Below are 14,795 nucleotides of genomic sequence, written 5' to 3'. Positions count from 1 at the left end.
TGAAATGTCAAATTCAGGTCAACAAACATAGAGGTCTCTTGTATTCCTCCTGCTGTGACAGGTTTATGTCCTGAACTTGGATGTCACTTCGCCCAGTGAGAATGCAGGTAGCTGAGGAGAGATCATAGGTAGCTGAAGGTGTAGAATTCAAGATGTTGTCCTTTCTGTGGAGAGAGTTTGCTTAAAAATGGAATAGTGTGAATAGTTCAAATGCTTTGGGACGTTCATTTTCTCATGAGTGTTGAATCAACTCCTAGTATTGTACTCAAGACCACACTATCAAAGACCGAGATTTACCCAAGACCAGAATGCATCAAGACCAAGACAAGGCCAAGGCTTTAGGGAGTCAAGACCAAGACAATGAAAATCAATTTTAAAAACTATGACAAGGTTGAACAGTTAAAGAGCATTTCCTTTTTAACTTGAGTTTTCTTTGGAATTAATTCGAGAGAGAAAAAAAAACATGTCTGCAACGCTTTCAAAGCACAACATGCAAATCTTGAAGTATTTGCTCAACTACCGTAAATTCTTGCAAAATAAAATAAGTCCTTCATGTATTTAAAAGCTATGTGCTAATAAGTCCAGAATCATTTTGAACATCTGAAAATTAGATGTTTATTTGTGGTGAATGACACTTACCTAAGTAAGTGTTCAGAGGTATTTCTGTCTAGAAATTAAATGGAATAATATCTGACATATGAGGCACTAAAGATTTCCAAGGAGGGCAGAACAATCAGTGAGCTAACGTCAAGTTAGTTTTATGTCTAATTACAGCACTATTTAATCAGGAACAGTTCTAAGTGCTTCTCCTTATTATCATATTAATGTAGTTGAATATCAGAACAGTACTGGTCTTGACTGGTCTTGATGGAAAACCCTGTATCCAGCCAGTCTGAGATAGAGAAAAAGGCCAAGACCTCCAAAATGTGATCTCAAGACCAAGACTGTCGCCACTACTAAAACACAAAAGAATACTTACAGGTACTACATATCACACATGCTGTTGTTTCAGGCTTAGGATACTGCCAGGAAATTCCAGGTTTGCATCCTTTTCTGAGCCTCTATCCATTTTGGACCCCGAGAGAGAATAATCCTATTATATGATTGGAGTCTCTACAATGGTGCTATAATAGACTAGTGACCTGTTTCTGTCTCGTTGCCCCCGCGCACCAAGAAAAGGCTTCAGTGACTGCATGGATTATTGGATGGATAGATGGATGCAGAGCTGGCCTGAGGCATGGATAGTATAAGAAGATACTATGGGCAATGTCCATCCAGGGGGAGCCTCAGATGGAGGAAGAAAAAGAGTTTGCTTGTTTTTTATCTTTTCTGGTAGTATTTTTAAATTAAATTTAGTTGGTAGGATTTGATAATATGGAGAAAACAATGCCACTAATAACTACCAGAGGTGCAAAGGTACTAGTCTTCAGTACTCAAGTATTGAAGTTGCTCCCTTACTTGAGTAAAAGTAATAAGTACCTGCCACTAAATGTACTAAAGTAAAAAAAGTAAAAAGTAAAACAAATCTCCCTTCAATAATAAGACAGGGTTTTTAAACCAGCAAATTCCATATATTTTATATTTGAAGAACTTGTGGAATACTGGTACATGTAAACAAGTTAAATCTCTTAACCTTTATGAACTACTGGAGAATTTAGCACTCATTATAGGTACAATTTGTAAATAAAATGTTTTAAGAAAAAAAAATGCAAATGCTCAAAGAAACCCAGAGCAACTTTGAGTTTAACATTTTAAAAAAACTTGAAAATGTTATTCATAAAACTAAGAGAAAAAAGCTCAAAATACCAACATTTTGCATCTTTTTACCTTGTGATGTCATCTTTGAAGGTCTTAAAGGTAACAAGCTCATTTTTAAAAGGCAGTGGCTATCCGTATGGTTGCTGTATCAATATACCGACATTCTATCCATACGCAGCGCACCTATTTGGCCAGTCTCATGATAGGTCAGTCATTTGTCAGTTTAGGTCACGTGACTAATTCTTAACCTAACCATAACTCTGACCCTAACCTAAGAATTGTTGCGATATTGGGTTGTAGCCTAACCCTAAACCTAATCCTTCCTCTAACCTTAAGACGCTACGTACGTGTACTTCGGTAACCGTACCAATAGCACCGGCGGCTGTCCGTACGGCAACCGCACAATAGACACTTTCTTTTTAAAATGTAAGGAGTAGAAAGTACAGATGTTTGTTTGAAAAAATAAATACTCAAGTAAAGTACAGATGCCAGAAAAAACTACTTAAGTACAGTAACGAAGTATTTGTACCTTGTTAACTACACAACATAAGCAAAGCTTATAAAATGACAAAAACTTGAAAAAGCCTGGGGTGCTAAATGGCTGTTCTTCATCTGTTTGCTTCGATATAATAATACGTTGATTTTAAAATAATTTGGACTCTTTGTTAGACTTTACTTAAACGTACACCCTGTCTGTGTATTTTATTCACAGCTGTACAGCGGTTGTAAATAATGGTCTCATTTCAACTGGTGTGTGTTTCTGTAGTGGAGCCGGATGCAGAGCAACCGCAGAGAGTCCCCGGTGCCGAGCAGGGGGGTGGGGCCCCGCCACAAGTCAAGCTAAAAGACAGGCAGAAGTTCTTTGAGGAGGCCTTTCAGCAAGACATGGAGCAGTACCTGTCCACTGGCTACCTGCAGATTGCAGAGAGGAGAGGTGAGAAGTGCTGATTAATAATTTGTTTTTGGTCTGATGCCTTCAGAGTAAAAGTAAACCACAAACAGGAAATGAAGTTTAAGTGGTTTTTGTGTTATTGAGTGTACCCAGACCTGTAATAGCTTCTCACTCCTGTCGTCTATCACAAGATCAAGTTGTTGTAGAGGGTTCTGTGGTGGAGCACATCTCTCCATTTGCCTGTTGATTAACAAACAAAAAAAGTGATTAATTTAAAATAGACATTTACTCCTGGGGGCGGTTATAACAGAAGCTGCTGTGGTTTATCCTGCAAATGCACCCAAAGGATGCATGACCAGTGCTTCCATTTTGCCCTATTTTTACTCCTCCATCCTACTTTAATCCGTTGAGAATGGCTTATTAGAGAATATTGTGGAGCTGTGAGGTAGAAGGCAGGAGAGCGAGAGTGAGATGAAAGGGATTTACGGGTGGGAGAGGAAGAGAATGTGTTAGGCTTAAGTCCTCCATGTCACTCAAAATAGCTTTTTATTTCTCTCTTTTTTTTAAATATGCCTCATACCAAAAGTAGCCTTGAGGGTCTACTCGAGGCTAGTTTTAGATTACTCACACCCACCCAAAAATACTGAGAAATGCACAAAAAGACCACTAAATTACTCAAACAGCACACAACATGACAACAAAATGACAAAGAAAAAAAAAAACCCAGACAGAATTATAGAGAAATACACACAAAAAGGTGACAAAATTGACAAAAAGAACACCAAAAAACATACAAGATTATACAAAATTACACAAAAAACCACATGATAACCTTAAAAACACAAAAACGACAACAGAAATACTCAAAATAACCTCAGAAACATACAAAAATACGACAAAAAACAACGTAAAAGTAACATAAGTAACATAAAATCTCAGATTGGTCATTATTCTAAATACTGGCATGAATGTTGATAATATGACACATGTTTGTGTCTCTTTCAAATGTATTTGTTTTAAAAAGAAATCTTCCTAAATTAATCTAAGTTAAGAAAATGTCAATTTTCATTGATAGTCCCTCAAATATCAATGTACATGTATGTATACTGGATTTCAAATCAAGAACCAACACTATCACTTTTAATGAAATAAACACTTTCACTTTCACTGAAGGTTATCTGGTAATACTTTTTATTATGGTGCTCGTAATAAGCCTTCATAAGGAGTAAAAAGTTGAATAATGCCTTCTTAAATTCTTATTAACATTAATAAGGCTATATAAGTGTTGATAAAGAAGCTTCATAAATATATTTATTAATGTTATTAACACACGGAAGCTGCTTGTAATAGGCAGTAATTATATGCATGTATTATATATTACAAATTTGGCCTGCATAATTAAATACTTCTTCATACCTGTAGGGGGCAGTAAGTAGCCCAGTGAGGCTGCCATTGTGCTGTAAATTGATATTGTGCAGCAGCACTTTTGTCCTTGAAAAATATTGAGTCTTGGTTCACAAAAGCTAGAGGAACACAGCAGTAGCGTATTATACAAATCCTGTTAATACTTAATATTCATGAACTGTTTGTACATCCATACAGCAGGACGGCACCACTGCAAAGTAAAGCCACCTCTGAATGCACTTGAGTGACCCAAGGCTGTGTTTGAAATGACATACTACGTACTATACACTACAAACTCAATGAATTTATACCATCTACTATATACTATAAGTTAGGTTTGGAGGAATGGATGATGACTGTTCCCAGTGAAGTATACTTCCAAGTTTCCCAAGATGCGTTTAGAACCTACAACGACAAAAACCTGAAAGTTCTGAAAGCATTTTAAGTGAGATAGTGACCAAGTAGGATATCAACATGTGGTCATTTGATCCATAAAACTCACGGAAACACATTTCATGCCGACATTTTGGAGTATTTCAGAGATTGTGCTACTGACAAAACTTTCGGTTAACTTCAAAACAAGAGCCTTATTTACAAAAGTGTTAAAGATGTCATCGGCATGCACCGCAGAGACGTTGCTACGACAACAAGGCTCTGCTTTGCCCTCTTTACTGTTCAAAAATGCACAAAGCACCTCTCGCTGTTACTCTTTCAAAAAGGAAATGCTGGATTTTTCTAAAACTGAGTTTATAGCAGCTTCCACATGTTCATCCTCCTGCGTCGACATCTTTCTATTTCAATTCAGAGCTATGCTAATAGCGGTAGCCCAGCTAGTTCCTCTCCCCGCAACTATGCATGATCCAGTTTTGCTTCGGCGCTTCTGCCTTCGTCACACCCGGATATCCCGCCCTAAACCACAACACTGCCTCATGATTGGTTCGAACCGTTTCAGTTTGGGTTCGAAAGGCAAATGCTGGAGTGACACAAGATGGATTCTGGTGTTAGTGAACACCAGAATCCATCTTGCAGGCAAGATTACCAGGAACCAGCTAGTAAGGTCCAGTATGTTACGGTTTCGTTTATTCAGACAAAGTTTCTGAAAAACCTTGTCCGAATAAACGAAACCTTAACATATATTTCAAAAAAGAAGACAAAATGAACTTACTGGAATTAGGAAGCTAGGGATGTAACGATTAATCGTAAGGCAGTTAAAAATCGATTCATAGGTACCACGGTTCACATCGATGCTCTGAAAATTGAATCGCAGTACTTTTTTTAAACAGCAGAGGGCGATATATATATTAATCCTTCCAGAAGCGGACGTGACGGGTGGAATCTGCTACTATTTTCTTTCTGGCCACCATTTACTGTTAAACATGCTCATAAATGATTCTTTACTCCTTTAGCACCGAAAGAATATCTGTAATATTACGTGAATATCTGTAAAAGTCACGTTTTTCTATTAGCTCTGTCTGCTAGCATAGCTTCTCTTCTTCACTGGTGGAATAACTGCATGCCAACCGACCACTGGGTTACCAGCGCCCTCTGCTGGTCTAAACAAATATCTGACGTAAATACAGTAAAATTACTGTTTTTTTTTTTTTTTAAAGTCCAATTGTTAAGGCACAAAATACATTTTCAGTTGCACTTTTAAAAAGAAAAAGAACTATTATGCAGTTTTGAATTGTTTACTATAGAACCAGAATTTAAATTAATAGGTTTCTTCTTCATTTGTATTATTCCTTTATTTATTTCATTCAAGATTTATTTTTAGTTAAATTGCATCATTTTGAATAGTTTATCAAGGGATTCTTTTGACAATGAAAAATAAAAGGAAAATAGTATAGTATTTTCCCCAAAAAAATAAAGGAATATTTTTTAGTCATTTGTCAACATTCCCATTTTGTAAAATAAATCGTGAGAAAATCGTATCGTGAACCCAGTATCGTGAATCGAATCGTATCGGGAGTTGAGTGAATCGTTACATCCCTATAGGAAGCTGATGATTTGGTCAACCACTGAAAGCTACGCTAAAGCACATGGACACACAAGTAGCAGATGTACAGATGCTCTGCAGGCAAAATCAGCTCCATCCAGCAGGAAACAGTCAATGCAAGGTCACAGAGAGGCTGTCATAGAACAACACCAAGCCTTTGTATAGTTTCATGAGCTGCTTTAGGATGCAGATCTGTGTGCACATTCTCTCTTTTTGTGTAGCTGAAAACCTCAAATGTGCAAAGCAATTAAATGGCTGATGAATGACGAGGAGAACAAACGCACATGAGAAGAAGGCTGAATGCAGCGCAGGCTTTGAAGGACTCAAAGCAGCACTGAAGGAAACGTCCATATCTCCAGGAGTTCTTGTAACACTTTAACCTTTCAGAATTTAAGAATCACCCAACACTTCAGATGAACCTCCAAAACCTGCAGCAACCTTGTCGCATGCGTGTGTGTGTTTGTGTGTGATTTTTCAGTATTTGTAGGAGGAGTTCAAGGACAGAGAAACATTCAGGGTGTCTCTGTGGGAAATAACATATAACAACCCTTTCCTTCTCTCTTTCTTCACTCTTTATTCTGCTCTCCTTCCCCGTGCCGCCCTCCTCTGCTCTCCTCATTTCCTGAGGTACGGTAGCCAACAGCACCTTCTCTTACTGCTGTGTAACCACCAATCACACCGCTTCTTCCTCTTGTGCTCCCACCTCCTCCCCTTTGTGCACTCACTGGCTGTTTGTGACGCATGCAGCACATCATGTTGGTGAACAGAGGGGGGGTTATTCGTACCCCTGCAAGGAGGTGAATCCAGGAGTCCATTAGCTGCTGTGGCCAGTTCACCCATTATCTCTGACAAAAATACAGGAGATTAGATGATATTTGGGGCTTTAAAATGTTGCTTTTGCTGATTTGTGGCATTTAATGTGTACATCATGAGTACAATAATAAAAGCATCACATCCCTGAAAATGGATATTATAGTTTGAAAATGACCAGGTCAAAAAATACACTTAAGTAATTATTATAGAAGAATACAAAGGACAAGCAAACAATCCCAATATTAAAGTATTGATAATACTCAGGCTTTAGGTAAAAAAAACAGGTAGATTTCGTTTCTATTTCTGATCTTACTGAAAGGCTCTTACCAGGAATAAAGAATAACGATTGTATGTAGAAAACCAGTGTATGCATTTTTAATTGAGATAATGATAACAAGCTAACAATAAGGTTTAGTGCTGGAAATAAATCATCAGAAAAAAAACATTTAGTTTGTGTATTGTTCAGGCTCACAATGAATAAACTAGCTTAAATAACTTTTCCATAAACATGTCCTATGTGAAAGCTTTGAAATATAAAGTTGTATCTAATGTACTTGTATGTAATGATGTAACTTTTGTACAACATTAACTTTCAAGGGATTTTAAACATTGTAAGCTCTACATTTTAAACAAATGCACAATTGTCATTTAGTAGCTACAAAAAGAAGCACTTTTAGAGCTTCTAACCAGACTTTTGATATTAACACCAATATTACTTTATATTATTCCAAACTCAACTGAAAGTCTTCTTCAAATACAGCTTCACAACGAACATACCTTCAACAATGTGTCCATTCGCTTCATCTTCATCCTGCCTTTGTTTTTGGAGGCTCACTTCCTGGACTCAGCCCCTTGCTGCTGTGTACTCCATGATTCAGTGGTTTTATTTTGATCGTATGATCCCTTATTGTGTCCAGAGCCAATAGGTAGCATGTCGTCTATGGAGGTGAACGTGGACATGCTGGAGCAGATGGACCTGATGGACATGTCTGACCACGAGGCCCTGGACGTGTTCCTGCATTCTGGAGGGGAAGACAACAGCGCCGCGTCACCAGTCGCAGGTCCCAGAGTACAACACGCACACCCATATCTTCTTTTTCATGTTTTTCTCCAATCCATATATTTTAAGATGTTCAGCTCCTTTAGTTATAGCAGCATGAAATTGCTCTCCTCTTCCACTCATCAAACTACTTCTTCTGGGGACAGTTGCAGGAAGAAAAAGTGGTGCATGAGCTGAGAATGGAGCTAATGACTACATGCACTATTAGCTTTATTGACAAAGGAAATATCTGAGTGTGATAATCAAGCCACGGATTGTCCGTTTCCAGCTGAGCTAACAGGTTACATCCATCTAAAAATCAATTTACTATATTGGACTAAGCCATTTATTGAGTTTTCTCCAGCTAAACCCCCCCCCCCAAAAAAAACACTAAGTGTAGCTAATAATCCTATGGTGGGCTAACAAGTTCATTTTTTTTTTTTTTTAGTAAATTTAAGCAAGTTTTAATCAGATGGGGAACATTTTAATTCCAAAACCATGAAAGTTACCATGTTACCTCACAGACCACTAGGGGGTGATCATGGACCATAAGTGGTCCACAAACCATACCTTGAGAAATACTGTTCTTGCTGGACTTTAGTTTTCCGTGTACTTTATTATAGGACAGATTGTTGTCTAATAACTCCTCCTCCAAATGTAGTCTGATTTTACCGACCAGGTTACCCCAGCGTACAGAATATTAAAGACACTCAATTTAACGTTTAGTGATTATTTTTCAAAATTAAATTAATTATTTTCCTATTCAAACTTAATGGACCACTGAAGTTATAGGACAGTTCTTTTGAATGGAAAGATTTTTGAATGCCTGCTGTTATCCATCCATCTGTTTTCTGACCCGCTTGCTCCTTTTTTCAGGGTGGCGGGGGTCTGCTCGTGCTTATCTCTGGCTCTCATTGGGCGTCAGGCGGGGGTACACCCTGGACACGGCGCCAGTCCATCGCAGAGCAAATGTCTGCTATTATTACAGTCTATATTGGCTCCACAATGCCACATACTGTTATACTGACTCCAAGGGGTTACATACGTATACTGACTCTGGGGATTAAACTGACTCAGACTATGAGGGGTAATTCTGACTGCAATGGTTTATACTGACTCCGAGGGGTTTAGTCTATCCATCCTTATTTGCATTTTCTTTGGGTAGGGCTGTTTGTAGTTGCATTTGATTCCTCACTCTGGTATTTGAAATGATTCCATTACTTCAGTGTAAAACCAGAATGCTAAATGTAATGGAGTCCTATTATGCATATAACACTGCATTAAAGCAGCTTGTTAGAGTTCAGTTTGACAGCGCTTCATTTAGCACATGACGTCCTTGCACTATCTGTTCATATCTATTTGAGAAACTTCCTGATCCAGTGAGGCGTCGACAGCTTTCAACTGACAGCTTCCTTTAACTAATAATAAATTGATGCATGTTCATTTCTCTCAGTGCTTTTAAAGCTCTGGAGCTCCACCCCGCACAGAAAAAATAGAAGAGTTGCTTTTTTTTATATAGTTTTACCTCTTTTTTTCTTTTTTTTTTAACTGTATATTCCAAAATTATAAATGACTGTTGAAAGTGTCTTAGATCATAGGTTCCCAAAGTGGGGTACGTGAAATTTCATAGGGGGTACATGAATATAATGCATGCATTGCTACAAATTTCACATTGGCCTCTCGTGGTGTAAGTATTACTGCTATATGTTCAATCAACAAATGTTTGGTAGATTTCTTTGTCCAAATAAATTGGTTTTTCACTGAAAATGCCAGTAGGATAATTAATGAAATAATGTGATACTTCTGAATAAGATGTTTTCTTTTGTCCTTACAGTTTATTATTATATATTATTCCTCAACAGGATAGGTAAAATTCAGCAACAAATGTCAATGTCGAGCTATATTGCATCTGACATTCCATTATTATGTTTTTAAAGTGTGCAGGAGTAAGCGGTACGTGGCTTCAGGTTTAATGTCTGAAGTTTGGGAACCAAAGTCTTAGATGAAACTCAAAGTCATCTGGCCGACCCACTTCTTCCTTCTTATTGCTTTGATCTTTCAGGTCCAGACATTGAATCGTTCACCACAGAGATCAGCCTTCAGGTTCCCACCCAGGCTGAGCTACGACACAAACTCTCCTCTCTGTCCTCCACCTGCACCGACTCAGCCAGCCAGGACACAGAGGCCGGGGAGGAGGAGGAAGAGGAGGAGGAGGAGGAGGAGGAGGAGGGGACTGAAAGAGGAGGAGGAGGAGGTGGTGGTAGTGGAGGTGTGGTGGGCTCAGCAGCAGGAGCAGGAAGGAGGAGAAGGCCTCCTGTGGTGGTGACCCTGGATGATGAGGACGTGCACGCTGACACAGCGTTAGTGGACTTAGAGGAGCAGGAGGAGGCTGTTGCTAAAGACTCTGAGATCAAAGCCAAAGTGTGAGAGTGAAGTTCAAAAATGCCAAACGCCCACAGCTGCCCAATCACACCCAACGATATTGGCTTTGTTGTTGTTCTTCTTCTTCGTCTCCTCCTTTCTGATACATTGAGGTTGCACTAACTGCCACGTGACCTTGCCTTAAAGACCCTCTGATGTTGGTTTTCAACTCTGACTGAATCTTGCACAACGGAATTAAATTCTCTGTTAGCATAACGACACTTAATGGCATAACATGCACATCATTGTTTTACTGTTTCTCAGAGAAACTCCAGTATTTAATTTGATGCACATCAAGGCAGGGAGACACTCATTATCATCAGTTATCACCTATTAAATACATCCATATGACCACGTACGGTATTTACTGTTTGTTAGCGTCTCCTGTGTCTAGCTTTACTGTTCAAACCTGTGATTGACGGTGCATTTATAAAAACTGTATTATATAATTTTACCTGATAATCATATTCCCTATCTGAAAAATCCTGTTTGTGACTAGTTTGCATTTGAATATTGGCAATTTTACTCATTTATAAAAATGTTTGCAATCTGTTCATGTGTTGTTACAAATTGTGTGAACAAAGAAACATGAATTGCAATTGAAATTGGGTCAATAACCAAACAAAATATAGCTACAATTAGATACATGAATAAGTCAGTGTTGCAAAATCTAAATATTCTGAAGTGTTTTAAACGGAAAAACATTTTCTGGGTAGATATGATGGGTGTATTTTCTCCCGATGTTCCCCATGCGGTGTCTCCATGAGGACTCGAGCGTCAGTTAAGGAACCACTGCTCTGTGTGTGTTACATTTAATAACACCTCATAAAACCATTTAGATTTACAGTTCATTGCTATTTGCTTAAAATAGATGAACATAAAGTTCATAGAACAAGTTGTGGAGGAAGCACAAACAGGAATTGTTGAAACTTGTAATAATTAATCAACCTTTAGAAGCTTCTATTTAGTGGTTCATCTGCTAGTTTCTGAAATATTTAAAGATCGGATGAATAGTTGGATATTTTTAGCCAATGAGTTCCAGGCGGAACCTTTTTTTGTGACAGTTCCATGGTATGTTTACTTCTGAACAAGGACCAAATCCATCCCACACCCACGTCCAAACTCTATCCAGCCCTTGTTTGTCAGAAGTTGTTGACATTTGTGTAATATGACGACGTTAAGCCCTTCCTTTTCTTTCCTTGGTCTATACTCTGATGTGTTGGTCACGCTTGTTCCTAACCAGGTTTGGTTGGACATGGACAGTCTCTGTCAGCTGACTATGGATGAATGAACTGTTAGTGAACGAATGGACGGAAGCACAATCGAGCCCTGAAATGGCAGTATTTTTCTTTGGAACGACAGAGAGCCTCCATTTGTGTAAAAATGAATACAGTTATGTGTTTTAACTGGGATATTGAAAAAGCAATACACTGCATAAAAGAGTTTTTGGAGGCTGTGAGAGGATGAGTTTTGTCTGTTGTGTAGGTGGGTGTGTAGATGCTTAACAGTCACATCCAGGCCAATCTGCTCACCAAGTGTGCGCACACGAACTCAAGTTTTTTCAAAATTTACACAATTTTAATTAAGGCTTTAGTTACAAAAACTTGTGAGGAAAATAACCTGACAGAAAGATAGATGGATAATTTATTTATATTTATTCCCGAATATTAGAATAAATACAACAAAATTTAGACAAGTTGAGCCCACACATAAAAACAGAAACAATGGCAACAAACAATATTTACAAGAGAAAGGGAGAGAGAACACCCTAAAGCAGAGGTAAGTCTACAAGAAGTGAGGCATTAAAGTGAAAAAGGGCAGTGGTGGCAAAACGGTTAAGTAAGTGGGTTTGTAATCAAAGGGTCACTGTTGCTTTGAATAAAACAAAATGTATTTTAACAACAGCATTTTGTTATAACTTTCCTCGTATTTTACAATTTTTTGTGGCCTTATGTCATTTATTTTGCCTTATCTCAATTCATTTTTTTTTTTAAAGGCAAAAGGCAATAAAAAATGTGAAAAAATTTCCGAAAAAGGGCGAAACAGCTTGAAATGCCAAAAAAAAAGAAGGTAAGGTTATAGTAAGGCATTGAAAAAGGGTGGAGGTAAGGCATAAAAAAAGGCAAAACATTTTCAGATGGCAAAAAATGGAGGTAAGGCTATAGTATGGCATAAAGAAAGAGCGACAACATTTTTAGACCCCTAAAAATTGGAATTTTTTGCCCTTTTTTAAGGTATAAAAGAGGGCAAAAAATATTTCAAATGTCAAAAATAGGAGGTAAAGTAAGTAAGGCATGAATAAAATATTTTATAGTAAGGCATAAAAACTGAAAATTTAGATTTTTTTTTTTTGACAAAAGGTTATCACAAGACCCTAAAAACTAGTTTATTTATGATGTGCACAATTAAACAGTGATGAAAATGCAGTAGGGCATGAAAAATTACAAAAATTGGAAAATGAGGAAAAAAATGACGAATACCCCAAATCAAAGGTAACAAGACCCTAAACGTAGTCTAAATATGAACCGGACACTTAAACTAGAATAAAAATCCAGTAGGGTATGAAAAATTAGAAAAATTCAAAAATGAGGAAAAAAAAAGGCTAACGCCCTAAATCAAAGGTAAGGCTATAGTAAGGCATAAAATTTTAAAATTTATGATAGTTTTTTATTTTTTTTTTTTTTTTTTGACAAAAAATGAGGAAAAAAAAAGGCTAACGCCCTAAATCAAAGGTAAGGCTATAGTAAGGCATAAAATTTGAAAATTTAGGATTTTTTTTTTTTTTTTGTTTTTGACAAAAGGTCATCACAAGACCCTAAAACCTAATCTATTTATGATGTGCACACTTAAACTGGGATAAAAATGCAGTAGGGCATGAAAAATTAGAAAAAGTGGAAAATGAGGAAAAAAATGGCAAACACCCCAAATCAAAGGTAAGGCTATAGTAAGGCATAAAATTTAAAAATGCTAATTTTTTTTTTTTTTTTTTTTTTGACAAAAGGTTATCAAAAGACCCTCAAACTGGTCAAAACAGGATGTGCACACTTAAACTGTGATGAAAATGCAGTAGGGCATGAAAAATTACAAAACTTGGAAAATAAGGAAAAAAATGACGAACACCCTAAATCAAAGGTAAGGCTATAGTAAGGCATAAAATTTAAAAATTTTAAATTTTTTTTTTTTTTTTTTTTTGACTAAAGGTTTATCAAAAGACCCTAAAACTGGTCAAAACAGGTTGTGCACACTTAAACTGTGATGAAAATGCAGTAGGGCATGAAAAATTACAAAAATTGGAAAATGAGGGAAAAAAAAGACTAACACCCCAAATCAAAGGTAAGGCTATAGTAAGGCATAAAAAATGAAAATTTTCAGTTTTTTTTTTTTTTTTTTGACAAAGGGTTATCACAAGACCCTAAAACTGGTCTAAATACGTTGTCCACACTTAAACTGGGATAAAAATGCAGTAGGGCATGAAAAATTACAAAAATTGGAAAATGAGGGAAAAAAAAGACTAACACCCCAAATCAAAGGTAAGGCTATAGTAAGGCATAAAAAATGAAAATTTTCAGTTTTTTTTTTTTTTTTTTTTTTTTGACAAAAGGTTATCACAAGACCCTAAAACTAGTCTAAATATGAACCGGACACTTAAACTAGAATAAGAATCCAGTAGGGCATGAAAAATTAGAAAAATTAAAAAATGAGGAAAAAAAAGGCTAACGCCCTAAATCAAAGGTAAGGCTATAGTAGGGCATAAAATTTGAAAATTTAGGATTTTTTTTTTTTTTTTTGTTTTTTGACAAAAGGTCATCACAAGACCCTAAAACCTAATCTATTTATGATGTGCACACTTAAACTGGGATAAAAATGCAGTAGGGCATGAAAAATTAGAAAAAGTGGAAAATGAGGAAAAAAATGGCCAACACCCCAAATCAAAGGTAAGGCTATAGTAAGGCATAAAATTTAAAAATGTTAAATTTTTTTTTTTTTTTTTTTTTGACAAAAGTTTATCAAAAGACCCTCAAATTGGTCAAAACAGGTTGTGCACACTTAAACCGTGATGAAAATGCAGTAGGGCATGAAAAATTACAAAAATTGGAAAATGAGGGGAAAAAATGACTAACACTTCAAATCAAAGGTAAGGCTATAGTAAGGCATAAAAAATGAAAATTTTAGTTTTTTTTTTTTTTTTTTTTTGACAAAAGGTTATCACAAGACCCTAAAGCCTAATCTATTTATGATGTGCACACTTAAACTGGGATAAAAATGCAGTAGGGCATGAAAAATTAGAAAAAGTGGAAAATGAGGAAAAAAATGGCAAACACCCCAAATCAAACGTAAGGCTATAGTAAGGCATAAAAAATGAAAAGTTTCAGTTTTTTTTTTTTTTTTTTTTTTTTTGACAAAAGGTTATCACAAGACCCTAAAACTAGTCTAAATATGAACCGGACACTTAAACTAGAATAAGAATCCAG

At 36.7% G+C, this 14,795-nt stretch overlaps 1 protein-coding gene across 5 annotated transcripts in view; it reads left to right on the top strand.

Annotated features, from left to right (window-relative positions):
* Window positions 1–11,774, top strand: part of dtnbp1b (dystrobrevin binding protein 1b) — an 82,980-nt gene extending 71,206 nt beyond the window's left edge. For 4 of the 5 annotated variants that reach the window (XM_028460943.1, XM_028460944.1, XM_028460940.1 and 1 more), the window contains 3 exons: window positions 2,525–2,692; window positions 7,781–7,924; window positions 9,965–11,774. In XM_028460943.1, coding sequence (XP_028316744.1) covers window positions 2,644–2,692; window positions 7,781–7,924; window positions 9,965–10,329 — 558 coding nt within the window. In that variant the 5' untranslated portion in view covers window positions 2,525–2,643 and the 3' untranslated portion in view covers window positions 10,330–11,774. The remainder of the gene's footprint in view (window positions 1–2,524; window positions 2,693–7,780; window positions 7,925–9,964) is intronic. The other variant, XM_028460941.1, reaches the window with a different exon arrangement.
* Window positions 11,775–14,795: the final 3,021 nt, after the last annotated feature.

Source organism: Gouania willdenowi, chromosome 11, assembly GCF_900634775.1.
Source record: "Gouania willdenowi chromosome 11, fGouWil2.1, whole genome shotgun sequence".
Taxonomy (NCBI): Eukaryota; Metazoa; Chordata; class Actinopteri; order Blenniiformes; family Gobiesocidae; genus Gouania; species Gouania willdenowi.
This window is presented reverse-complemented; position numbering and strand designations above follow the sequence as displayed.